Source organism: Lagopus muta, chromosome 24, assembly GCF_023343835.1.
Source record: "Lagopus muta isolate bLagMut1 chromosome 24, bLagMut1 primary, whole genome shotgun sequence".
Lineage (NCBI taxonomy): Eukaryota > Metazoa > Chordata > Aves > Galliformes > Phasianidae > Lagopus > Lagopus muta.
In genome coordinates, this window is record NC_064456.1 from 1,835,864 (window position 1) to 1,863,251 (window position 27,388).

Below are 27,388 nucleotides of genomic sequence, written 5' to 3' on the forward strand. Positions count from 1 at the left end.
AAACCATCCTGGCACTGCAGTACCCCCTGTGCACCCAGCAGTAGATCAGGAAGGACGTTTCCCAGAGTGATTCAGTGGGATGCTTGAAGTGGCACATAAACGTTTGCATATTGCTGCGAGCGTGGGAGCAGCTTTACAAGTGCTAGGTGTTATTATTTTGTTTGGAAACGGTGTTCTCTTTAAAATCAATACCACAAAGAAGAATACAAGAGCAAGCGAGTTAACTTGCTACAATAGTCTCATTACTGCCATTAGCAGAGGATTGTAACCCACACTGACAGCCCTTCCAGCTCCAGCTGTTCCTCTCACTTGGCATAAAGCAGCACTCACTTCATCCTGACAGCACTCTTATCTCTGACCCTTGCTTGGAAAATTGTATTTTCTCCTCCTACCTGGAAATAAAATGTTGTAGACGGGCCTTTAAACCATAAAGAAACAAAAAAATAACCCTGGATGTGGCTTAAAACACTGCCCATGAGCACTGTGCCATCAATCAGCCCTGCTAGCACTGAGCACAAGGAGCGTGGCCCATTCGTTAGGTGGGCAGCACATCCTCAGCTATTCACCCTGTGCAGGGAATTGGTGACTGCATGGCTGTGCATCACGGTGGGAATGCTCATCCATCCTCCTGTGCCTGGATTCTGCACGTGCATTGAGTTCCCATCGCTCTCTGATGGTTTGGGTCCTATCCATCCAACAGCTGCAAGCTCTCACTTTGGGTCTGAGGCCTGCCCTGCTGATGGGGGATGTTTAATTCATCTCCTTGGCTGCTCTATCCTGATTTAACGTCCTATAGGTGCCACTTATCACTCTTCTCCCCACTTTCCCTTAACGCTGTGCGATTCCCCTGTTAAATATTTACTGTTCTCTCCATACCAGTGAGGCTCACCGTTCCCTTCAATTTCAATTAAAGATTTACCAGGTGGGCATTGGCATCCATGGTTCAGCCCTTGTCCAGCACAGAGCATCCGTGTCGCTATGCCAGGACGAGGCAAAGCCTCATCACTGCTGTAATATTTATAATGAACCAACTTTTTTAAATCAATATTTTATTGGGGAGGTTGCTGGGGTAATTCACGCTCCGAGCATCCTGCCTCCACCAGAGAGAAGCCTGGCCTATTAAGAATAATTAACTTTTTGCTACTTACCTTTCGTGAAGTCGTAAATCTTTAATGCTGGCTGGGAGTTTAATAATGGAGGTTGTGACCTCAAAGCTGACAGCAAGGTTGGGGATGGAAGGGGGGGGAAGCTGGGAGCACAGTGAGGATGGAGGGCACAGGATCTGTGCTCTTCCAGCCCAGCTGTACTCACACAGCTGCTTTGCATGGAAGGAGAAAACCCCCACATTTCCATGCAAGCTGCTGCCCCCATCCATCCTCTTCGGGCTCTTTCTCAGCTGCTGAGCAGCACTCAGAGTTATGTTTCCAAGCAGGAAAGGCAGAAGGCTCCTCATCATCCCCCCCCCCCTTACAGACACCAGGATTTTGGGATGCACCACAGCCTCTCCCCCCATAGCAGATGTTCCCCCCTCTCCTGCAGCCTGCTGTCGCTCCGCTGCATTATTTATCCACTCGGTAACATTTGCTGGGATTTAGTGTTTAATAACTGTCACTCCAATATATCTTTCCTTAATCCCCCTCAGATCTGGCACGGTGGCAATTTTAAATATTTATCAGCTCCGTTTGTGTGTTGGCTGTTAAGGTTGCAATTTTCTTGTAATTAAAGATTTACAAGATGCTGCGTGAGGTGTACAAAGGGTTGGTAAGGACCAAAGCCCTCTGGCATTCAAGCTGCAAACCAGCAGCTCCCCATAGGTTTTCCATGGGTCTGAGTGATAGGGCAGCCACCTCCATGCATCTCCAAACAGGTTTTGCTGTTGTTTTTCCCCACTGCTGCTCTCAGTGTGGCTCCTCGTGGTGCAAAGCAGCTATCTGCAAGGGATGGGACTTTCAGCCCCCTGCTGCTGTGGCTTTGTCCTTCCAAACCCTCACACTGCTGCTCTCCCTATGGCTCTTTGCCTGCTCCTCCCAGTTGGGTTCCAGCTCCTTGTTCCCTACCAGCATCCATTTCTCATTAGCAGGAGCCCTGCCACATGCAAACCCAAACAAAATTTCCCCTCCCTGTTCCTCATTAGGATTTAACACAGCTCCAGAATGAGTCCACGGATCCCTGGCTCACCAGCATCCGTAGCACATTGCCGTGGTGTCACAAAGCAGCACTGTGTCCCCAAACCTTTGCTTCTTTGGTGACCCCCCCAAAGCAGCAGGTGAGCCCTGAGCACCCCAGTGCAAGGGGGAAGCATCCCAAAACACAGAACAGGGATTGGAAATGAAGCAAAGCAGCTAATTGCAAAGCACCCCCTCCCAACACCAAGGAGGTCAGTGCTTGCCTGGCTCAAAGCAGACCTCCATCTGCCCCAGCTGCTCTCCATCAGTGTGATTGATGGGCACCTCATTGCCCACCTGAGCTCAACTGAACCCATTTCCTCAGTGGTTGGCTCGTGTAGGAAGCTAGAGCTGCAGTATGCAAGGGGCTGAGCAGCTCTCCTTCCGTTTCCCCATCTTCAGAGCATTGCAGCAGAGCAGGGAGAGGTGATGGAGCGTTTGGAGGGAGAGATGCTCACCGTGGAGATTGACAGGCAGGTCTTCCTGGAGGTTTTTTGAGCTGCACCTGCTTCATCCTAATGGCATCATGCATATGGATAACACTGCTGACATTTCCCAGGGAGGTTGGACGTTTTAATTCAAATCATTCTGGAGGAAGTGCTGGAGGAGAGGCCTGCTTTGATTCCCTAATGAACCAATAACGATGTGCCCACTGCACTTCTCTGGGAGCCCAAAGGACGGGGATGTGGGGGCTGCCCAGCAATGGGTGCTGAGTGCAGGGCAGTGCTGTGGGGCTGCATGAAAGAAGGGCCCCTCTAGAAACCTGTTTTATTAGGAGTTTAAAATAGAGCCTGGCGTGCTGTGTTCTCAGTTGGCTCTGCCAGAAGCTCTCTTGCATATGGGATCCATGATGCTGCTTGCACTGAGAAAGAGGAGGAGGGATGGAGGGTGGAAGAAGCAGAAATGAGACATGGAGAAACGAGAATCCAGCCCTGGATCTGCTTTGACTTCGGTGGCAGATTGAAGAGCTCTCCTGCTTTCCACTGCAGGCTCAGCCTGCGAGCAGAGGAGGATCCATGAGCCCTATAACGCTTTGCAGCCACTATAATTCACCCTGAAAAGCTCATTTCTGGCCTGATGCCCCCAATCAGGAGCTGGAAATGGCACGAAAAATTGCAGAGGGGAAATTTATTGCTGGGCTTGGTGCAGGATGCTGAGATTGAGCTGTGCAGTGAGGGCTGTGGGGTGCTGCCTCACAGTGCTGCATGGGCTCCAGCATGGGGACAGAGAGGGGTTTCACCTGACACAGCACACTGATAATGAACATCAGCAGCAGTGAATAGTGGATGAGGCACTGATGGTGCTCTCCAGCTGCTGCCCACAGCCAGGTCTATGGACAGGGGGTATAAATGGTTTGAAAACAGCTCCTTTTGGGAGTGAGGGATTTGGGATCTCCCTATGGAGGAAGGGAGCTGTACCCTGCCCCAGCTGAATTTACTGCATGCATCTTGCATTTCAATCTCTGGTTTGCAGCACTGCTTATTTCTCAGCAGCTCTTCCAGTGGCTTGCAGCAGCCATTTAACTGACCTGCAGTGCAGTGCAATGGACCCCATTCCTTTGTGACTTCAAATGATGGTCAGAGAAAGCAGGAGAGCAGATTCCATGCTTTCTTCTCCCCTCACTTCCCACAGTGTACAGCAGTGCAGGGGCTGAACTGTCCTGGGTCCCATTCCCTCCTGCATCTGAAGGTTTGTTACCATCAAGCCCTCTTGCTGCACAGCAGTACATACAGAAATTTAGAAGAAAAACAAGAATATCCTTCCTCCCCCTCTCCCCCTTCCTCTTTCTGTAACATCACCCTCCGAAGTTTACAAAACAGCCATGAGATTGCACTTGCAGGACATGGGGTTGCAATCAGGCAGCCCTACAGGGATGCCCATTAAGAGATGCGTCACTGCTGCCACTTCTGCTCCGTTTGCCCCATGTGGCTGCCATCCATCCCCGCTGCTTCGCTCTGGGGGATGGCAGCGAGCAGCAGGAAGGAGCTGGGGGTGGGTTTGTGGCTGATTACTCAAGAAAAACAAGAAGCAAACAAAGGAAAACTCATCCTAAAGGGAAAGACTTTGTTGTTTTTTCTTCCTTTTTTTTTTTTGTTTTTTTTTTGTATTTCCAAAGCAAGGACTGTCCAACCAGGGCGTGTGGGAAGGGGTGACCTGCTGCCCATCCCTATGGCTCTTCAACCATCCCAGCTGTCCCAGGGCTGCTTCTAGGAGCTACACGCAGATCCAGACCGTGTAGAGCTCTGCAAGCCCCGCGGCCAAGCTCTGCTCCTCGACATCCCCACGCTGCTTTGTCTCTTAGCCAAGTCTGTGATATTACACCATGTCTCCACTTTTTGTTCTGTTTTGTGTGATTTTTTTTTTTTTCTTTTTCTTTTTTCTTTTTTTTTTTGGTAAAAAATAGTTTCTCCCTCCCTCTCCCCACCCCCATTCCCTACCCAACCCAACCAATGTGACAGCCTTCAGGAGTCCAGGGGTGCTGCCTGCACCTCCACAGCCAGGAGCTGCCCGCTGCGTGGCCCCTGAGCCCAATGCTGGGCGAGATGAGGGTAAACCACTTGCACAGCCCCTGCATCCCATAGTGCATCACCAGCCCTCCTGGGCTCATCCCCAAAACCACAGCGAGCCACCAGGCCGGTGGCCAGCAGCAGGATGCTGAGTGCCAGCAGTGTCAGGAGGCACTGCCTGTCCCCCAGGAAGCGGTGGTGGCGGATGGCCTCTTTAGTCCTGGCGTTGACGCACGCCACCTTGGCCTGCAAGTCTACAAAGGCCACGTGGAGGCAAGCCCAGTACTCCGTGTCCTGGTGGAGCCGGGTGATGTTGTACGCGTGGGTCCCCAGCGGGATGCGAGCGACGTTGGTTGTGTCCAAGCTGGAGCTGAGCAGGAAGCTGGACCAGGTGAGGTTGGAGGAGACAGCGTTGAGGTGCGGCTTCCAAGTGAGCAGGATGTGGTAGGGCTGGATGTCCAGCACCACCAGCTCCAAGCTGGCCTCGCTATGCGGGAAGGAGCTGTTGACCAGCACGGTGATGCTCTTGGTGTCTGCTCCCAGCAAGTTGTGGGCCACGCAGGTGTAGAGCCCGGCCTCCTGTGCTGAGATCCCCATGATCTCCAGAGTCCCTTCGGGGTGCACCTTGTAGCGTCCGTCATGTGCATAGGGGATTAACTTCACCCCCGAGGGGGTGACCCAGTAGATCTCCGGATCCGGCTCTGCCATCGCCCGACAATGCAAGGAAATGTTGTCACCATCCGTCACTTCCAGACGGGAGGGAAAACTCTGGGTGGAGATGAGAGGCAGACACCGATCCGCCATCTCTCGGAAGGGGACGTCCCGAATGTGCCTCCTGTTGAGGTCGGGGGGCTCAGCACACAGCGTGGACTGCGGCTCGATGAAGCGGATGCGGGTCTCGGTGCTGTTGACCCAACGGATGACGCAGTCGCAGCGGATGGGGTTGCTGTGGATGCTGATCTCCTGCAGGTTGGGCAGGGACTCGACCGTCTGCTTATGCAAGGCACTTAGGGCGTTGTTGTTGAGCATGAGGGTTTCCATTTGGGGAAGGTGGTGGAAGGCGTTGGGGTGGATGAAGGACAGCTTGGGGTTGTTGGTGACGTCCAGCTTGGTCAGCTCGGGGAGGTTGATCAAGGCGAACTTGTCGATGGACACCAGCTCCTCCATGTTGTTGAGCCCCAGCTCCTTGAGGTGCAGCATGTTGGTGAAGTCACTCTGCCTGACCCTCTGCAATGGATTTTTGTTCAGATCCAGGAACTTGAGGCTGGGCACTCGCTGCAGCGCCCTTTTGGGGACGGTCACCAGCTTGTTGTCATAGAAAGAGAGGCTCTCCAAGCTGCGCAGCCCCTCCAGCGCGTAGTCCGAGATCTCCCGCAGGTTCATCCCAGCCAGCACCAAGCTGCGAAGGTTTGACAGGGGCCTGAAATTCATATCCAAGATAGCATCCACCCTGTTGCCTCCGATCATGAGAATCTCCAGGCTGGGCAGCATCTGGAACCAGCGGCTGTCCACCATCCGCAGGAGGTTGGAGTTGAGATGCAGGCGCAGGAGGCTGCCGAGGCCGGCGAAGGCACGGGGCGCGATCCTACGCAGTTGATTGTGGTTCAGGTAGAGCTCCTGCAGGCTGCCCAACCCTGGGAAGCTGCTGTCGGGCAGCTCGGTCAGCCGGTTCTCCTCCAGGTGCAGGCTGAGCAGCTGCGGCATGCTCTTCAGGCCGAAATCCCAAACGTTAGAGAAGCTGTTCTGCGACAGGTCCAGCTCTGTGAGGTTTCGGAGATAGTCCAGCTCGCTCTGCTCCAGCCTGGCGATGTTGTTGCTTTGCAGAAGCAATGTGTGCGTCCCCGCTGGCAGATCCTCGGGCACGGCAGTGATGAACAAATCATTGCAGTCCACGGTGGCAGCCTCCCGGTACGCAGAGCGTGGGGTGTACCAGGGTCTGATCTGGCACACGCACTGCAGAGGGCATTTCACCTTCCAGGGTACGATGGGGATGGCAGCAGCAGCCACTACGCAGAGCAGCAGCGAGCTGCCCTGGAAACCTCTCATTTTTGGGTGGTGGGACCGGCCTTCCTTCGATCAGGAAAAGCTCAGGGGGTGCAGCCAGAGAGGGGCATGGGGTGACCGTGGTGGGGACGGGGTCTGCAGGAGGAGATGCCCCAAGCGAAGCCCTCGGAGCAATCAGCCCCCACTGCCCTGCCTGCCCCCCCCCAGCTGAGGGCACATCACCCCCTGAGTGGGACCAGTCCTCTAATCAGAGCTTCGCCTCCTCTTCCTCCCCAATGGGTTCATTTTGGCACTCTGCTGCGTTTTCCTGGTTGCTCCTCAAGATCATTCCTGAAAGAGGGCAGACGAGGAGTTGCGTTAGAGGAGACCTTACACACATGGCACGGGCTGGAGAAGCAAAGCCCCATACATGGGAGCTTCAGCATCAGCCCCAAGACATACTAATACATCCACTTCACCTGCTTTGTATCAGCAGCATCACCTCTCCCCTCCCAGCCCAAGAGATGTTGGCTCATGGTTGCTCTGTACAGGGCTACCAGCAGCCCATGGACCTCTCACACCCATCTCATCCTCTTTAGTCCTACATTGCCCTGGCCTGGGGAATCCCACCCCAGCTGCCCTCTGGAAACCAGAAGAGGGGCTGGGACCAACCATGCAACCCCAAGCATGCACCTCAGCACTTAAAGCGCTGCTAGGATCTAATTAACAGGACCAGGAGTGGCTGAACTCATTAGAGGCTCCTGGAAGAATAGAGAAGCCCATTAACCCCATCCCTGCTGGGTGCACCCCCTCGTATCACCCCCTTGTTCTCCCTATAAAGGGCTTCCAAACAAACTTTGTTCAGCATCAACTCAACCAAACTGATGCCAGAATCGATCCCTGCACCGCCTGCTGTGGGGGCACTGCCTTTAAAGCACCTCCTGCATTATAGGAGGGGAAGGTGGTATTGATTTCTGCCGCTTCTGATGGACCCTCATCTTTCTTTTTAAATGCACAGACACTCCTGTGGCTGTAAATCTCTCCAGCCATTAAAATATCACAGATTTTTTTCTCCTTAAGAAGAAATAATACGAAAGAATATATATATGTATTCTAATATGTCATTATGGTTGTGAAGAAGAGCCCAGAAAAGTGCTCTTGCCCAGGGTTGGCTATGGAAAGCCCTGTGTGTGAGGTGATGCTCCAATGGCCTGGGTGGTTGTATAGCAAAAGGACCCGAATTTACAGAAAACCATCATTTTCTGCTTGTGTTTCTGGTTCTGTTGGACACATTCCCCAAACTGATCAGGGAGGGTTGATGCTGTGCACACAGCATTGCATCAAGAGGCAGCAGAAGCCCAGAGGGGGGAAAAAGAAGAAGAAGAAAAAAAAAATAGCACAAAATAGAAAAGCAACGAGAATGAGAATTGATGAGGCACAGAGAAGGGAAGAGTCTTTTCATCAGCAAGTTTGCTGGATGAAGCCAGGAGATAAATCACTGCATGGAAGGAGCTTTGGTCGCTGCTGCCTCTCCCCTGCTGCCACGGAGCAGCCCGGCTGTGGGAGATGGATGGCTGCAGCTGAGCCGGCTCCCTGCCCTCCCCTCTCCCTTAGCAGCAGGGAGAGGGGCTGGTGGTCCCCGGGGTGTGCAATGGGGCAGGAGGTGATGGAGAGCCTCTGTCACCCTGATAGGGTGCTGTCTGTGGAAAGGCAGAGGTTGAGCAGTGGATCTTCTCTGCAAGCAGCATCAATCCTGCAGTGCTGTCCCCGGGTGATGTCCCCAAGGTTTAGCAGCCATCTCAACCACCCTGGGTGCACAGCACTGCCCTGAGCGTGCTGTGAGCTCCTGCCAAACCCTCCTCTTTTCTGAATGGCAGCTTTGCCGAATCTGAGTGTGGCTGTCACAGCTTTCCCATTTCGCTGTGCTCAGGCAGCCGTGAGCCTCTGCATCCCCATCAATGCAGTGCCAGATGAGAAGTGGCAGCCAGATGCTGGAGGACCTGTCCCCCCCTCCTAATGCCTTTTTGCTCTTTTCCAGGGCATGATGCCATGGAGGAGCCCAAGGGGGATCCAACCCTTGCGTGCAGGGAGCAGGAGGGTGGGAACACACAGCTCTGCAGGGCTTTGCAGCCTGAGATGCACACGCTTGCTCCAGCCCAGCAGGATCCTCTCTGTGCACTGAGATACCGAGATCAGACCCGTGTGTGCATCTCTCCTGTGTGCACCCCCACGGAAGGGATTTATGGCAGAGCTTCACCCCTCCTTCAGCTTGGGTGATGTTTATCCCTGTGCTGAAGTCACATCTGCGCTGCTCAAACCTCACAGGTTGTGTTAACGAGAAAACCAGCAGCGAGTTAAAGGGTTCTGTATTGATTGCTTGCAAAACTTGGAAGTAAGGCGCCCTGCGGCGATCTGAAATGCTCCTCTATCCCTCTTTGTCTGCAGCATTCCATCCTGCAGGGCTTTGCTGTGATGGCCCGTTGGTGTGGTGTGGTTGGGGATAAGCACAGCATCACCATGTTAACAGCCTTCGGTGGCTCTGGAAGTGAAATGCCAGTGCTGGAGCATCGCTGTGGGCTGTGAGATGGTGTGGAGCACAGGATCAACCCCGAGCTACAATGTGCTGAGTACATCCCAAGGGATCTCTGAACTGCAGCATTCTGGATGAGCCACAGCTGCGATCCTGGCAGTATCTACTAGATAGCTGTTAATCTCTAATGAATGATTTTAATGATCCCCTGCTTAACATACAATACAATGTGTTAAATCTCATTTAAAGTGCTGAGGTCCAGTCGTTATTGAGGGCTGATGGTGGTGGGGTGGAGTGGGAAATGATGGAGCTGTGGGTGCCCCTGTTTGTGGTGGGGAGTGGGAGGTGATGGTCTATAGAGGCCCTTTTCAATCCCAACCCTTCTGCAATTTGAGGCACACAGCCTCGTGGTGTTGGGCTGATGGTTGGACGCGGTGATCTCAGTTTTCTTTTCCAACCTTAATAACTCGATGATTATTCAATGACTCAAGGATTCTCCCCTCCCCACCCCAGCCATCTGCCGATGCTCCAACCAGCTCTGATTTCCTTCCAGCCCTCCAACAGCAATGGGCAGCACTACCTCCATTGGTGCAGGTGGGATGTGGGAGTGAAAAGAGGAAGAGATGGAGTGCTGCAGCTCAGCATCATGCGTGGCTGTGGCTGGAGACCTCAGCAGAACCTCTGCTGGGTGCGAGTTCTGCTTTTCTCCCACACGAGGAGCTGATGGAAGCTTTGCCATGCACACGTGGCACTGTGGATCAGAGATGCTCAGCCCCCATCTCAGCCTCACATTGGGAGCACAGCAAAACCCTCCAGGCTTGCGTTCTGTTATGTCCATACAAACCTTGTGTACGAAGCAATGGCACAGCAATGGCACAGCAACGCTCAGCGTTTCTAGAAGCTGAATGCCTCCCCAGCCCTCCTGCTGCAATCCTGTGTTCAGCAGCACAGCTGGGTTGCAGCATCAGTACCCCAGGGTGGAAAAGCAGCCTCTCCATTGAGCGCAAAGCAACCGCCCCAGACCTCGGCAGGGAGTTTGCTGCCACGTCAGAAAATAAACCAATAAATAAATAACTACAAATCCACCCAATCCCTCCGGTAACGTGGCAACTCCCCAGCACTGCTTTTCTCATCTGTATGCTTTGTCACAGCCCTGCACCATCCGCCGGGTGAGTGCCATGGCAACGCTGTGGTCTTTAAACACAGGAGTTTGTGCTGTGATGGCAAACAGCATTAGGCAATTTAATTAAGCAGCTGGCAAAGGAAAAACTTCGCCTGTTTGAGGCGTTTTATTAAATTCGGGGGCATTATGCAGCTTGCTGCATGGTTGGAGGGATGCTCCTGCCCCGGCCCTGCTGCAGCTTCAAAGCCAATAAACAGCATGGAGTAGAGGATGGGAAATCCTACATGGATCCTTGCAACCAGCAAAGGCACGGATGGGGCAAAGCCATTCTCTGTGCTGAGCTGCTACCCCCCAGAAAGCATTTGCACAAGGCAGGGAGCAGAGCCCTGGGTTGCTGCTCTGGGTGTTTCTTTCCTCTGTTAAGCCACGTTTTGTGCAAGCAGACTCAGGGACTCTGCTTGCTGCCTGAGGGCCTCGTCCTGCAGCTCTCCTGGCAGGGAGGGAGATAAGGTTGGTTCTGCTCATCCAGGAAGAAGCCAGCAGATAAAATGCTGCCAGGGAGCGTGCAAAGCAAACAGCTCCACTGCTGCATCTCCTATCAGCCCCATCCACCCGCAGCCGGCGGGCAGCAGCCACGCTCACACCCTTATCAGACTGCTGCTCCCCACCCCCCCAACAGTGCTTTGGGTGGTTTTTAATGAGGAGGGTTGGGAAATGAAGCTGCTCTGCCTCATCTTTTACTTTCAGGCTCTGGACCCACAGGTGTCCCTGGCTTCTGTGCTGGCCCTGAGTGGTCCTGTGCCACCTTCCAGCTATGGGAAGCCCCGAGGCTGTTTCATTGAGATAACTCCACCAGGAGCCCTGGGGCTGCCTGGTTTCAGGGTTGGTCTCAGGGTTATCGTGTGCATTTGTAAATGTCTTTCAAAAGCAAGCTGGAAGAGCTGACTGATCTCCCGGCTGGATCGCTGGGAAGATGGATTCTCAGCCTCAGCTTGTGGCTGAATCGTTCCTCACTCTGAAATATTGGTGTCCTCAGCAGACCCTGTGCTGCATTGGGCAGCATCTCGGTGCGTTTTTGGATGCTGCTCACACGACTGGCACATCTCCGGGCTGCAGCAGGGCTCAGCTGTGCGTGGCCACTGCAGCTCTGTCCCCTTCCTCCTCACCCTCCCATTGCAAACAGCCCAAACCCAGAAGCATCCCCGATACCACGGGATGGAGATGGGAGAGGTGGGGATGGGATGGAATGGTGGCTGCTTCCCATCCTTCTACCACCGGCTCCGCTCTGCTGCTGTGCTCATCCTCCAACTTGCTGTTTGCCCTTTCCAACTGTTGCTGCACTGTCTCTGTTTCCAGAATGCTATCTCCCCAATCTTCTCCCTGAGTGGCAATAGCTAATTTAGAGCCCTTCACTGCGTAAAAGCCTCTGAGAGCCTCGTGCAGGGTTCCAAATGCCATTTGGCTCCTTCATCACCCGCAGGCTTTAGAAAATGCTGTCTGCTATCGACGGAGCTCAGCACTGAGTCCATTCAGCTCCCTGCAGTTCTTTTGCTTAGGGCCCCGTGTGGGACCCCCAGCCTTGGGGACTTGCCTTGTGGAGATGCTGCTGTGCCCTTCAGTCCCTGCACCGTGCCCTTGCCAGCGTGCAGCTCTGTGTTTTTACACCAGGATCTTGCTCCATTTGAGGTGAGGTTTAGCTCCATTCTGCCAGGTTTGGAGGCAGAAATTAAGGCTTTCTTCCCCAAAACTCTATGTGCAGTGATGGGGTGCACCATGCAGCATCAGGGAGCTGTGCTGCAGGCAATGCCTGTCCCTGCTATTGCCTGGCAGACAAACAGCCCCAGTGCTGCAATGAGCCACGTGGCTCCTCCTGCCCACTGCACTGCTCAGTTATTGAACTGCCTGGAAATCACCCCCAGCTCTCTCCTAATGAGCTCACTACAGACCTGCTGTCCAAGGCTGGTGAGGAGAGCTGTGCCAACGTGCACCAAATTGGCTCACAGCAAAATGGGGGCATTGATGCAATCCTCTGAGCCCCTCTCCAACCCTTTTTCCTTGCTTCCAAACCACGCAGCCCCCCAGTACAGAACTGGGCAGCAGTGGGATGCAGCAGTGCAGCCTCTGTGCTGGTGAACAGCGTGCTCGTGTCACTTGTGCCATTAGCAGAGCCCTTTTCTTGCTGTCATTTTCTGGTGGCTGACAGATGCTGCTGCTGCCGTGTGACAACGGGGCCATGGGGCACTGGGAATGGGAAGAGGAGGAGGAGGAGGAGGAGGTGGAGGAGGAGGAGGTGGAAGGAGCAGCATTTTCATGGGGGAGAAAGCCAAAGTTTAGTGCTCTCAGCCTGCAGTCTGCCCACAGCCTTTTGTGCTCCAGCTTTCTGGCTGTGGGGCAGGCAAGAGGATGGAAAGGAGAGAAAGTGGTGGGGAAGGAGGGGGGAAACCCTGGAAAAGCAGAAATCCCCAAAGGTGGCAAATCAAGGAGAGCTCTGACTCTTGGCCACAGCACCGAAGGAGGGGCGAAGGCTCTCTCAGATCTCTGCCCGCCCTGCTCTGGTTTTAGGGTGTTTTCGGCAGGATCTCATGGTTGCATGCCCATGAGTGACACCACGGCTTGTTCCATTCCTGGGTGATGGGAGGAGCTGCTATGAATGGATGCTGAGTGCACGAGGAATTGAGCACTGAGATGCAGAGCACCGAGACAGGCACTGGCTGCTTGGCAGAGCCCTGGCCTTGAAAGTGGAGCAGATGCCAGTCCCAGACAGCCCCGTCAATTCCAGCTAATAAAAAGGATATTTTGCATGTTGGGCATTTTGCAGAGGCTTTAATGAGAACAAACAAAGGCTCCTTGGTGCAGATCAGGAGCAGCACCCACTGGTCTCAGCCCACCCCCCTGCACCCATAGGGCCACACAGCAGCTCCATGGGGCCGAACAGCAAGAAGGAAGGTCAGTGCCCCCAAAACAGCCCCGAATGGTGACACTGGAACTGCTGTGCCATGCTACAGCCTGATGTCATCCACTTCCCACGCGGGCTATCCAGGAGAAGGAAGCATCACCAGAAGGGTTAACCTTTTTTTTTTCCCTCTTCCCATTTCCTAAAGGAGAGATTTCATGCCATGCTGAATAAATAAAATAATGTGATATTACAAAAGACTGCAGCGCAGTATATTAGATAGCACAGCACCGTTGCAGGGCGTCTGTCAGCACCAATCACCGTGACTGATGACTTATCAAGAATGGACCTGACATTTCCAAATGAGCTGTTTTGATAGAGCTGTCATTCAAAAGGGATCTAAAATAAAATAATAATAATAATAAAAGCACCCGATAGGAACAGGAAGGGAAAATGGAAAACATTTGCCGCCTTCATCCCGCCTGTTTAAGGCTTCCCAGCTCGGCAGCGAGACAATGAGGTGTGGGGCACAGTTCAGCAGTGCTTTGCTGCTGGGGAGCAGGAGATGGGGGGCTGCAGCCCTGCACCTTGCCCAGCTGGCATGGGGGGCTGCATTGCAAGAGGCTCTTTTGCATTGCAGAAAGCAAGAGTGGGGTTGTGGGTGCCTGCCTCCAAACGGGCGCACGGCCCGGATGGGTGCATGCCATTAGGGTTGGGTGCAGCTGCAGCCCCTCTGTGCTTGCATGGCTGGGAGATGGCGGGGTAGGGAGGGGAAGGAGCAGCTCCAGCCAACTCTCTGTCCTTGGAGGAACTGACAAAATATTGTTTTCCTAAAAGCCCCAGAAAATGCTTTTCGCATGACTGAGCTCCGCGGAGATCCTCATCCATTCGAGGCAGGAGGAGAGGGGCTGCTCTGCGAAGGAACTTTGGGATGTGTCATTAATGGTTTGAAAGGAGTGTGAAAAAACCCAACCTGACGCTGGATGCAGGCGTGTGCATGGATAGCAGGAGAAAATGGTAATGAGCGCAGAACCCAACCACCACAGCTCTGACCTGCAGCGAAGCGGCGATGCTCAGCATCGCCCTGCGCCCTCCAGCCTTGAGCTCCTGCCCAATTAAGCACACAGCTCTAACGGGGTCCTCCTGGCCCTAACGAGCCCCTGTCGTTAGCTGATTGCTGTGCTGTGTCACTGCCACTTGTCAGCACGGTGACAGCAGGAGCAGTGAGGTGACGCTGAGACGTGGAGCAGAGATGATTTGGTCAAATAGGGCAAAACTAAGGACACCCAAATTGCTGCATGGGGCTGAGCTGATGGTTAAGACTCCAGGCAAGGGCCCACATCTCCCTCATTTTGCCAGGAACAGGCAGTGGGGCCGCTGTGCACTGTAGTGTAGGATCCCAGCATAGGGTGCATGGGCTCTGGCTTTGGAGGAGCTCCACAAGCAGCTGCTGTCACAGAATCACAGATTTGTTGAGGTTGGAAAACACTTTTGGAATCGTTGCATCCAACTGTAAGTGTGACCTATTGAGCCTATCCCTACCCACATCTGTTTACACCATGACCACACATCTCTTACATACCTCCAGGCTCGGAGACTCCAGCACTTCCCTGGGCAGACCATTGCAATGCTTGAGCACCATCTGCATGGAGAGATTCTTCGTAACATCCAGTCTAAAGCAGGTCTCCAGCCTACACCAGGTTTCTCAAAGAGAGTCTCATGATCTCACAAGTCACATCTCTGGCTCAAACTCAAACTCCTGCAGCCGTTTGAAGCCATGAGAATCACTGAGCTTAAGCCTTTCCTTCACCAAGATCTGCCCATACGCATGTTTGCATGGTACTGCACCCCAAGTATTTCAATCTATGGCAACTTGAAGCACCTGTTTTACAACCTGGATTAGTTAGTTACTGAAAGGCTGCTTTTATGGTTTCAGATGTCACCCACCAAGTTTTAAAACCTAGCAGGGCACAGAACGTATTTTCCCCTTAAAGAAAAGCTACTCTTCAGTTTGAGCAATGAACTGCCAGACACCATCGTGTCCCCCCCATGGTTTTAATTGGTGCTGTTGGAGAGCTGCACCCCGGGAGGCTCAGCCTCCACCATAATGAAGGAGGAGCATTGAGATTCAGCCCATTTCACCTTCAGGCCCCACCAGATGGGATCTCCCAGTACAAGGGGTGCAGCCACTGCTTCCTTCCATCTAAGCCAGCTATTCAAGTGAAAGGTAATTCAGTGGGATGATGGATTCCTAACAGCTCCAAAAGGCGCAGCGGATGACGGTGCCACGGGGATGTGGGGATGGAGGGGGGGCGACGGCCGGAGATGTTTGGAGGCAGCGAGGTAAAATCAGAATGGGGGGGAAAAAACAGTGCGTTGTTTCAGATTAAATGAGCACCCCCTGCTTCAAAGGGCAGGCGGAGAGGCTAACAGGCTGTGACGAAGCAGAACGCATGGACACGGGCAGCCAATTCCCCTAAATACGGCTTTCTTCGGCCTTGATGTCTGCAAACGAGTGGCCTGCAATAAAAAATGAATGCGTTCCCCTGCACTCCCCACCGTGGGCACGGCTGTGGTCCTGGCCCACCCCATCCCCACGGAGCCCTGAAGTGGTGGGGCTGTGGGAGAAGGAGCGAGACGGCATCACTTAGCCTTCATTAGGCCAAATTAAAATCAGAACCGAGATGACAATTACAATTTGTGCCCAGCTAATTGTTCACCTCAGAAGCTGATCGTTGTGCAGATTGGGGAAATTAATTGTTTGCAATCCCAGGTGGGCTGGCTCTGGAACCTGCTGGAGGCGTGGAGCTCCTATGGGCACCGCAGGCAGGAGATGTGTGCTGCACTGCTGGGGGGCTGCAGACCCCAATCCTTGCTTCAACCCACCCTGAGCAGCTGCACAGTGGCTGAATTTGATGCAGCTTGCAGCCTGGCCCCTTGCATCCTGCACCCTGCTCCTTTGTAACATGCAGCCAGCTCCATGGCTTTCACCCATTGGAAGGGTCTTAACCCATCGCTTGCCATCTTCTCAGTGGCAGCACTGCTGTCCTCACTGCTGGCTGACAGAATGGCTTTGCTTGTGATGTCTCTCTCCATGCCCACCCTTCCTTCTGGGGCTTGGGGTGCTGCAGCCATTGCTGCTCCTGGTGTCAGCCAAGCTCCTGTCAATCAAACCCGACTCTTCAGAGCATCCTGCTGGGATTTAGATTTTTTTAATCCTCGGGGTGCTTGGGAAAGGGTGTTATGAGCACTTGGGTGTAATTATAGCTTCTAATGAGGCTGCCAGAGAGGGGGAAGGTGCCAGATTTCAGCGGAAACGGAGACCTCCAGCTTCTGCCTTCTCCCACCCCGCAGGTTGCTGGCAGGATCTCGGCTGCGACGCTGCTGCGTGGGAGCTGGATCCCTGCAGAGCTGGGGCTGGGCGTGCTGCAGGCTCATCCGTGGGCCAGCACCTTTTGCAACCTGCAGTTGGATCCTTTGCAACCTGCAGCCTGCATCTTTGCAATCTGAAGCTGGGACCCTTGCGACCTGCAACCAGGTCCTTTTGCAACCTGCAGCCAGGTCCCTTGCAACCTGCAGCCTGAACCTTTGTAACCTGCTGCCAGCTCCTTTTCCAATCTGCAGCCTGAACCTCTGTAATCTGGGAAGCTGGGATCCTTGCAATGTGCAGCTGGGTCCTTTGCAACCTGCTGCAATCCCACACTAGAGGGGCTGCTTTTCCCTCTCCTCCTCCTTTTCTCACCTGCAATTCCTCAAGCTGACTGCAGCTCCTCTCCCTGGGATCAGGGTCTCATTTGCTCACTTTTCTTTGGCTCTCAGACAGCTCCTGCAGTCCCAGCAGCCTGGGGCACAGAGCATGGAGCACTGCCAGCAGCCAGGCACTGGGACTTGATCACTCCTGTGCTGCACACACCTAATGAGCTGCACCAACATGACAGCAATAGCAGCTCGTAACACACAACACAAGTGTGTGCTTGTGCCTGGCAGCGATGTGAGTGCTGGAGAGACAGGTGCATGCCAGGAAATGATGGTGTACGTATCCATGACACACCATTGCCCTCTGTTGCGTGCTGCAGATACAGAAAAGCCCACAGATGGTTGGGGTGGGATGAAGCACAGCCTGCAGAGGGAACAGGGAGCAAGATTTTCAACCCCGCTGAGCCTGACGGAATGATGCAGACAGCTCTGAAGCTCTGGACACTGAGTCTTTGTGAAAAATCAAGGCAGCATGGCACAGGAGCTGGGACTGGAGAGAGATGCTCACATCTCTTCCATTTATTCCTACATCTTTCTAATCAACCAAGCAAGCAGCACGCCTGGAGCTGCAGCATGCAAGCTGCTTGAAACCTCCTTTCCAGAGATATGAAATCCATGGGAAAGTATCCATTGCTCCTTGCTTCTCCTGGTCACCCTGAGTCCCCAGCCCACTCAGCACAAGGCATCCCATGGGCATCCTGACCCTGAGGCCAGCACAGGTCTGCTTGGGGTGACTCTATCCAGGCAAGCACAGCTGCATCACCCTGCGGACTCTCCCCAGCTGAGCAGCATGGAAAGAGGATCAATAGGAGCGTGGCTGTAACCCTCCCCCCTTCCTGCCCACACCGAGGCCATGGCAGCATCCTTCAGAGCAGGGATGCTCGGGGCAATGTCAAAAAGCCTTTTGAGCTCTGCTGCCCAAATTTGCTGGCAGCAAATCCAAACTGCTGCGAGGAAGCTGTCACCTGGGGAACACACATCCATGTCAACATGGCACTGGGATGAAGTCTCACTTCCCAGTTCAAGTGCTGGGACAGCAGCTCCGGGCAGCTGAGCGTGGGGTTCATGCACTGCCCTCTGCCCCCAGCCCAGGGGATGCTTTAGGCTGAAGTGCTCTCACTGCAGCATTTTGATACCAGTCCCTTCAGATGGATAAACTGCAGCTCTTTACGCTTTCTTCAGCAGGTGGGGAAGAACAGTTTATTGAACACAGCTTAAAAAAGGGAAGGAATTCCTGAGCATAATTAAAATCTAAGCCACGATGGGACGTCTGCTGTTATTTCTCCAGAGATGCCTGTTGCTGGAGACAATATTTCTTCAGCTAAGCAGTTGTGCTGCAGGCAGGGGATGCTGCACAGGGGCAGGAGGGCAGCTGTCTGCCTGTGCTGACCTGAGGGTCGCAGGCGATGCTTCAGCAGCTCATTAGGACACAACAGCCATGAGGAGCACACGGGTGGCACTGCAGGTTGGATGTCGAGCTGCTCCCAGTGCTGCTGCCAGAATCCTTCCTGCTCTTTGCTCACCCACCAGATGCAACGAGCAGCACTAACAGCAGGCAGGGCTGTGCTATGAAGGAGCTGCTCAGGAGAGCTCAGAGCTGCACTGAAAACCCCACGCTGACCTCAGGTCCTGCTCCATCCCCACAAACTGCAATGGCAAATCGTGCCTAAGCTGCCCCCGATGAACCTGGGCGAGGCGTTCATTTTTTTGTGTGTTAAGCATGGGTTGAAAACAAGAGAGCATTGATTTCTCTCCCCAAGCTGAGTTTTGCACCTCAGAATGCTGTCCAACCCTGCGGTGGTTTTGGGGTTTGCATGAGGCCCCTCTCATTTCTCTGCTTTCTGCTGCATCTCTGTCTTGCTGGAGCAGTCCCTCTCCATCCCCACACATCTGTGCTCTCCTCTGGGTAAAAAAGAAGCTGTGCTTCAGCACTTGCCTTGTGCAAAGGGCTCCAGCTTTTGCTGCTCCCTAGGAAGCTGTGCTGACAACACCAGGGCAGCAACCCCAGCCTGATCCCTGCTGAGAAACCCATGGGATAAATCCATTCTTTGAGGCCGAGGGGAGGCAAAGCAACATCCAGCAGTCAAAGCAAAAAAAAAAAACCACCCAAACCGTAGATTACTGCAAATGCCAATAAGTCATTAGGAATCACAAGAAAAATGTAGGGTTGCCATAGCAACTGCCATGCATGGCTTTTGGGGATGCTTCACCCCTTCCTAGGGCGGGGATGGAGGAAAAGCTCTGCGCTGTGGCATTGTTCCTATTTGGTTTGGGGGTGATGAGCCCCACCTGGGGAGCAGAGAGGCTTTGCCACCAGTGAAAACCTCAGGGACCATCCCAGTGAGATGGGGATCGTGGGGTCTTCCCATCCAAGCAGAGCTGCTGGGCCGTTTCTCCCACCTGGCACAGCCCCGTGGTGCTGAGCCTCACACACAGCTCCTTTTCCACGGCATCTTTGGACAAATGCTTTAGCAAAATGCAACCTATCCCTCTTCTGTTTCCCCTCTGCTTCCCTTTCCTGTGCTCTCCCTTCACCCAACCAGGATTGCAGCAGAACCCTCTGGGTGCCACAGCAACAAAACCCCATTCCCTTCCCCAAAGTGCCACAGGTGCCTGAGCAGCAAGACGCAACAAGATGCCCCACAAAGCAGAGCGAAGGGAGGACGCTGCTGGGTGAACAGGAGCCTCTCACTGCAAACTTCTCCCCCTCCCTGCTGGGCTTTTTCAACTCATTTAGCTCCATAATCCCATTACTGACAGGCGCTGCCCAAGGAGACTCTTTGCATCAAGGACACCAGCAGAACCAAGGTTGGCCCCAAGCCCTGGGCAGGATGGAGCAATGCAGTGGGAAGTGATGCCTTAGCACCCATCACCCATTTCCCTTCTAAGCACAGCAGTTTCCCAAAGGAAAATGACTTTGACTGCATGTTCCTCCTGTTCTCAGTCCCCATTCAGCACTTGAGAAAACATAAAATAAAGCAAAATGTGACGCTGGGCTCCTCTGCGGCTCGGAGCTCCACAGTGCAGTGTGACATGGAGCCAGCCCTGACTGCTGCTCCTTTCCAGTGCTCAATGCAGGGTCAGATTCTGCTGCTGCACCGTAGGTGTGGGAAGGTCTGACCTGACTCCAGACCGATGGAGCGACGTAACCCACACGATGCTGCACAAATCCTGCCCTGGGAAGCCTGGCCTCTCAGCCCTCAGCACATAGAAGGGAAGAAAACTGGCTCAGGAGTGGGAATTGCCACATTTTCTCCATGTTTCTAAAAGCATTCGCCAGAAAATGCAGCTCTGGATCAACCGCGGCCATCTGCAAATTCGGATCAGACGCCGCAGAGCTCACAGAGCAAAGCCTGAACCCAATTGGACTCCTCACGTCAAGCAAGCAGGGCTGGTTCTGCGTTTCCAAACCACGTTTTGAAAGGCTGAACCTCTGAATTAAATTGAATTATCATACTATGAAAGAGCGATGGGCACCCAATTAAAACGCGCATTCAGGCGCAAAACAAATTGCTTCATTTCTTAACGTTGCATAAAGGGGAAAGAAGAATTCTTGTGCTTTTCCCAGGTGCCAGCATCGCTTTCTCTGTTTTTCCACACTGATGCTCTTCACCCACACGGCCCTGCTGGGATGAGTGGGGTTTCCCTGTGTTTTCTACCCTCAAACTAAGCTGGGATTAGTTCTCCTGTCGGGAAAGGTTGGTTGAAATGCAAAATCCCCTTTATGCAGATTGCAAATTTGGCACTGATGAAAGCTTTTTACATTCAGAGCAATTGCTGCGGAGCACGGCGGCTTCGTGCAAAGTAGGTTTCCCACTACGAAGCTGGAGATGCTCTGCTCAGCTATGGGCAATGGGAGGACAGCGTGGGCAGACCCTGACCCTGCACACCAAGTTTGATGCTGGAGAGGCTGCTTTATGGCCAGTGATAAATGCCACGAAATATGGTTTTATAATAGTGCCTGGGATGGGCTTTTAAATCCAGCGGGCAGCTCTGGGGCCTGGAGGGGGTCAGAAAATACGGGCGCGTTTATAAGCTGCTGGAGGGGGAAGCTGGCATTCATTCTGAGTAAGGATGGTGAATAATTTATCAGGAGTGATTTGTTGATGAAGTTCGTCTCTTCTGCCCGTCTGGGTGAAAAGCAGCCCGGTGCAGAGAGCCAGCATCAGGCTATAAGGCACTGCTACGTCCCCATTAAGCCCTTTGTGAACGGTCTGGGAACGGATCCCGATTTTCCCATCTTTCTTTGTTATTTGCTTATTGCAAACTCCACAACAGAGCCGGGGCGTCGTTCCCACTGTTTGCAAACAGCTGGCGGGAAGCATGGCATGAGATGTCTGGGGGGTGGGCTGCTCTGAGGATCCATCACCCCCCTCTCTCATGGGATAGGGGCATTGCTGGGACCCCACTCCTTGCATTGAGGGACCCTGCAGCCCACCCCCCCCCATGCAGAGCACAGAAACAGGGCTGGGGGCTGCCAACCCCCTGCTGAGCCCCCGCTGCTCCCAGCCTCTCGGCCATTTACTCCCTTCCTAAACCCACCCATTGAAGCAGCCTCTTGCAAAGCCCTCTGTACATTTATTCATCACAAAATACTCTCTGCTGTCAACCACCAGTGAACCACTGTGTCACTGCCTGGGTGCTGGATGCTGACTGGCTGTGGGGTCAGTGTGGAACGGGGGGAACCTGGATCCCCACAGAGCGCAGGGGTTCTTTGGGGCATGGTACAACTGGTGGTCAATGAGCATCAGCAAACAAAGCCCAACCCCTACATGCAACCCTGAGTCCAAGGAGAACAACTCCCTTCATAGGAACAAGTTTAGGACTCGTTGAATTGTGATGTTTCTCTGTTCCCAATGCATTCCCAGTAAGCAATCCTGCTCCTTGTTGCTCTGCCCAGGGCTGGGCTGGGAGCTGCTGCTCACACTGCAGACATTTCCCCATTTCATGGCCAGGAGAGCCAAAGTCATGCATATATCTCCATCATACCAAGCTGGGAAGGAGCTGCCGTGGGTCAGTGTTGTGCTGGCAGCTCATTAGGAGATCTGCCATGTGCTGGTCCATGCTCAGGACCTCATGCCCCATCCCCTCCTTTGCAGAAATTTAGGATCACCGAGCTCTCAGCCCCAGAGGGATCAGCATGCCCTGCTATGGGTGTTCCCACAGCTCAACCCCAGCAGCTGACACTGAATTTCTCATTTCACATTGCAGAAAATAAAAAAAGGGAAGGTCCCACTCCATGGAAGGAGCTTAAAATGGCAGAGGAGCAGAATGTGGCACTGAGTTTTGCTCTCATCTCCCCTCTGCACAGCGCCTGATGCCAACACCAAGGGGCTGACAAGCCAGCTCTGCACCAGCACAAGGAGAGCTCTGCCCACTGCAATGAGGCTGGATTGGAGGGATGGGGGTCTCCTGCCAAAGCGAGGAGGACAGCAGCTGGTTGGTGGTGTCCCATGTCCCAGACCTGACCACCAGTGACTGATGGGCTCGTGAAGTCCCTCAACAGGGAGCAGTCAGCACTGCATGGAACTTGCATTGACCCTGCAGCTGCAAAGAATTAAGGCAAGCAATGTTTGCTTCCCAGCTTTGCTACGGGCTCTACCTGCATGCAGGCTGCAGCATCAGGGCTGCTTGTCCTCCAAACAGCAGCAGGGGCCGGGTTCTGGCTCAGCAGCTGCACAGCAACATGATAGGGAGGGGAGGTGAGATGGGCAGGGTCTGTATGTAGCCAAGGGGCTCTTAATGCACAGGGGCACACCAACCCCAGGATCCCCAATCCCCATTGCTCCCTGGGCTGGCGGCACCCTACAGCCACAGGAGGGTCTGCTTTTCTTATAACAGCAGTGTGTGCATGGAGAATGGGAGCTAAGAAGGGCTAAAATCAGTACGAAACCAGCAGAGAGATCATTAAAACCACCCCATAAGCTTCTCTGCAGAGCAACCCAAAGCCTCTTAGCTCCCCCAGGGGCCACCCTTGCAGTGTGGGGCTGTGCACCCCCAGCACCCTGCTGCCCATAGGCTGCACACCCATTGCCCAGGGCTCTCTGTTTGCTTTCCCCTCTCTTTTTGCCTTGCTGCACCCTCAGCAGGGTTGTGCCTGGCACCGGTGTGTAAAAGGAGGTTGGGAAGGTAGGAGGGAGAGCACAGGACCAGGCTGCTGGATTTCATACAGTCTCTTCTTTATGCCCTAACTTTGACACTTTCTCCAGGGCTCGGGCACAGAGGGGTTAATGCTGCTCCTGGAGGGATCACATCCTGCTGGCATCCCTGTGCAATGCTGAATGGGTTTCACATTTCAGTCTCAGTGGCACCAATGCAACCCCGCTGCATCGCCGTAGGGTGACTCCACAGTTCCCCCATCAGTGCCCAGGCAAGAATCAGCCCAATCCCAGGGAGGGTTTGAGGGTAGGACTGGCAATCCAGCTCCCCCATCACTTCCGAGTGAAACCTCTCCCTGGAGCACCCGTTGTGCTCCTTGCCCCCTCCTGGACCGCTCAGCAGAGAGGCACAGATGCTGCGTGCACTTCCTATTGTCATCTGCTCATTTTTTTAATGCATCATTCAGACCACAGACCAGACAGAGAGGAAGGGGTAAAACCCCAAACAAACAGCAGAAGCCCCGAGCACAGGAGCACCCCTCCCTTCCACCCCCCCCCCCCCAAAGCCATGACCACCCGACAAAGATAATAAGGCTGGAGCCCTACTCACCATTGGGGTCTCCTCCCGTCTCCCATCACCGTGAGCATCCGCTGCGGCCGCCGCTCATCGGGTGCGGGCAGACAAAGGCTGGGGGTGCGTTGGACCCAGCAAAGAGCCCTCCAGTCCAACAGGGAGGGGGGGACAACAGCCCACCCCTGCACGCTGCCTCTGTGCTCTCTCTCAGCGCCTGATCCGGAGGCAGCGGGGAGAGAAATCCATCCTCCCCTCGCGCTGCAGCCGCTGCTGCCCCCTCCTCCTCCTCCTCCTCCTCCTCCTCTTCCTCTTCCTCCTCCCTTCTTCTCCCCTCCCTTTTCCCCGTCCTCCTCCTCCTCACTCGAGCCTTGTCGCCACGACGTGCCACCCACCCGAACCAGCTCCTGCTGCCTTAACTCCTGCAGCCCTGGTGAGCGCCGTGACACCACGCACCCATCCATGGGCTGGTGACATGGGGACAGCCACCACGACACCCCCACAAGGCAATGCTCCCCAACAGCTCCCATTAAAATGGAGCTGCTTGTTTGCACCCCCACGGCATCCACAATGCCTCCTGCTCCTTCTGGGGGCAACGTGGGGACAATGACATGGGGGTCACAGAGTTGGGGTTTCTCACACAGAGATTCCTGGCACTGTGCTGGGAGAGTAGTGGGGAGGGTGGTCTTCTCAAAGGGTTTCTTCCCTTCCACAGCCTGGTTCCTGGCACCAATCCTGTCCCCATGCTGCCCGTGGTGACACTATGGATGCCCCTATGTGTTTTGCTGAGTATCTCCTCCAATTGGGTGGTGGCCACATCCCCAGGTAGAATCTGCTGCCCATGGCTCACCTCTGGCATTCTTTCCCATTAATTGGAAGAAATTGTCCCTAACTGCCAATAAAAGCCCAAGAATGGCAGATCTATCATAACTCAATGGCTGCTGTACGGCAGCATTTCAGTCAAGCCAAAATTTCCCCTTCTTTAACCCACCATCCAATCCTAATTTCAGTGGAATTATGAAGTCAAATTTGGGGTGCAGAAGCCTGGAGGCTGAGTCCAGAAGGCTGACTGTGGTCAGACAGAGAGAACTGGGGTTAATCACAGAATCACACCCCTACAGAACCATAGTATGGACCTTAAAGCTCATCCAGTTCCAACCCCCCCTACAGATGTAGGCACAGATGAGGGCTCCACCAAGGCAGGATTCTGCAAACCAGTGCAGCAGAGCAGCCTCAGCTTTTGTTTTCTTGCCAGCAATACTCCCCCCAAAATGCTTTTTCCATCTGATGTCAGAGCCCCACAGATGCCACGTGCCTCAGGGGTGACAGTGGCCACTGAATCACCATCTCATGCGTGCATTTGCCTGGAGCTCAGGGATGGAGAACAGCCGCGCACACATGCGCCAGAGCCAGTGAGGGAGAAGAGGAGAGATTGGAGTGACCTGATTTAATTGGCAAGGCTTCAATAACATAAAATCCCTGCCCATGTGCCCAGACCAAATGGGTGATGTTCTGGCATGTTGGCCCCCATTCAGCAAAGCATTTAAATGGAGAGTTAATGGGAGCACATGCTTAATGTTAGCCTCGCTTAAATGCTTCGCAGCACAAACTGAGAGGCAGAGAGGGGTGTCAGCTGGAAAATTCCCTTGTGGCTTTTGAAGTAACAAGGGGTGAAACTCGAGGCTGCATCCAAACGCTGGGAGAGGTGGGGCAGTGCCAAAACCAATGAGCACCCTATGAAGCGCTGCAGGAGGGGAGACCCTTTTACTGCCCACTCTGTCCCTCTCCGAGCTGGGAACGGGGACCCACACCACTGGTATGGGGGTGAGCAGCAGCTGGCTGTGCCCAACCATTGCTCAGCAATGCATCCTCGTGTGCCAGCCACCCGGGTGGCCCTGAGCCCTCCCCGTCTCACACCTTGCTGCTAATCACGCTGCTCCCTGCACAAAGCCAGCCCGCTGCAGAGGATGACTAATGCGTGTCACTCTCAAGATGCTATCTTCAGGCAGATGAGTACAGCCTGATCCAGGTTTTAATTGTGTGGGATTTTAGCCGAGATGGTGCTAATTTATTTTCTCTGCTGCTTCAGCACTTCTCATGGCTCTCATGCGTGCACTTGAAGTCACCTGGAAGATATTCCCCTGGTGCAAAGGGTTAAAGCTTTTCTTTCTGGGGCAGCAGCTTGCAGTCTCAATGATGTTCTTCCCATGTAGCCGGTTATATGTGAGGAGCTGGAAGGAGCTTTACATTCTCTTCCAACCCCACATGAGCTCCCTGGGGAGCAGGAGGAGATTATGAGTGCTCCATCCCTGGAGATGCCCAAAGCCACAAGTGGGCAGCCTGAGCTGGTGGGGCACTGAGCTCATGGCAGAGGTTGGATGGGATGTCAGGTCCCTTGCAGCCCAGCCTTCCTATGACCCTCTGTTTAGGTTAGGAATGAGTTGATCTTTGAGGTCCCTTCCAACCCAACCGTTTTATGCTCCAATGATTTCAGCACAGTTGCTGTAGGGATGTGGGGGCTCAAAGCGTGTGGCACTCTCTCACCACACCTCCATTCCAGTCAGAAGTAATGGTGGCCAGGGAAATTTTCTCCCTCCTTAGGGCCCAATTTGCTCCTGCAGGTTTGCTACAGGCAGGATCAGCTCCAGCACTGTTTTCCTTTCCTTCCTCACAGCTATCTCCCCGACCTCACTGTCCCCACTGGGGATAGAGATGCTGGGCACAAAATGCCAACATCCCCTAGAGCATCGCCTGGGTGTTACATGGATACAGGCGTTGTTGTTTTGCCATTATTATTTTTCTTTAATGATTTAAGGATGTAACAGCAGCTCCCTCAGGCAGCAGGAGGGAACCATAAACCCTGGAGGTGTTTGCAGAAGCTGCCTGCAGCCCTTCCTCCAGAGCCAGAGAGCAGACACCCCTTCCCTCCCGCATCTCCCCTGTGTGGAATAAAGCAGATCACTTCCCAGCAGCAGCAATAAGTTATGGCAGGGCTCTCTCTGGTGCAGGACAGGGCCATAATTCACACAAGCTCTGCTGCTGCTGAGTTACAGCGTGGCTGCTGCCTGAGGCAGAGTGGCTGTATGTTACCCCTGGCACCTGGAACGCTGCGGGCAGGGATCATTCCTTCCTTGGGCAGCAATGCCAAGAATAACCAGCTGGGCACAACACAACCAGCTGGGTACAACACAACCCAACCCAGCACAGCCCAAGCCCCAGAGCTTCCTGATCTCAGATTTTCAGGGACCTGTGATGATTTTCCTCCCTTTCAGCTGGGAAGACAAACGCCAACCTCTTTCCCCCACGCTGGGGATGGGTCCATAGCTCTGTTGTTGCACCAAGCAGCACAGCACAGGCTGCCACCCAGGATGTAATTGCCATTGCATCAATTCCACAAAGTCATTGCCATTTTGGAGGAGCAGTGTACCTATAGGCCTGGGGTGGCTGCTCATTGCTCAGAGCAGCCACACACTGGCAATGAGCTTGCTCAGGGTTGTCAGTAAATCCTTGCTTCAAGGTGCTGTTAACACGTTATTGTTGTTTTCTTCAATATTTCTATTTCTGCACATTTCTGGAGTGTCTTTCAGCACTCTTTTAGTGGGCAACCTCCACATCCCTCCAGACCAACCCTTGCACTTTGAGCACTGCCCATAGACACCTCTGTCCTCTCTCTGGGTGACAAACCCACACCCATGGCAGCAGCCAATGTTGGGGTGCAGGAGACAGCCACACAGTCAGCTGATGGAGGGATGCTCCCCCTCA

General features: G+C 53.8%; 1 protein-coding gene across 2 annotated transcripts; it reads right to left on the reverse strand.

The window, feature by feature from the left end:
* Nucleotides 1-4,623: 4,623 nt before the first annotated feature.
* On the reverse strand, nucleotides 4,624-23,915 carry LRRN2 (leucine rich repeat neuronal 2). 2 transcript variants are annotated; one of them, XM_048925912.1, is made up of 3 exons: nucleotides 23,666-23,915; nucleotides 14,784-14,843; nucleotides 4,624-7,006 (listed from the first exon to the last, which is right to left on the reverse strand). In XM_048925912.1, exon 3 carries the CDS (start codon nucleotides 6,716-6,718, stop codon nucleotides 4,628-4,630), a length of 2,091 nt encoding a protein of 696 aa, XP_048781869.1. In that variant the 5' UTR covers nucleotides 6,719-7,006; nucleotides 14,784-14,843; nucleotides 23,666-23,915; the 3' UTR covers nucleotides 4,624-4,627. The 2 variants fall into 2 exon arrangements, with proteins under 2 accessions (XP_048781869.1, XP_048781868.1); XM_048925911.1 differs by lacking the exon at nucleotides 14,784-14,843.
* Between the last annotated feature and the right edge of the window lie 3,473 nt (nucleotides 23,916-27,388).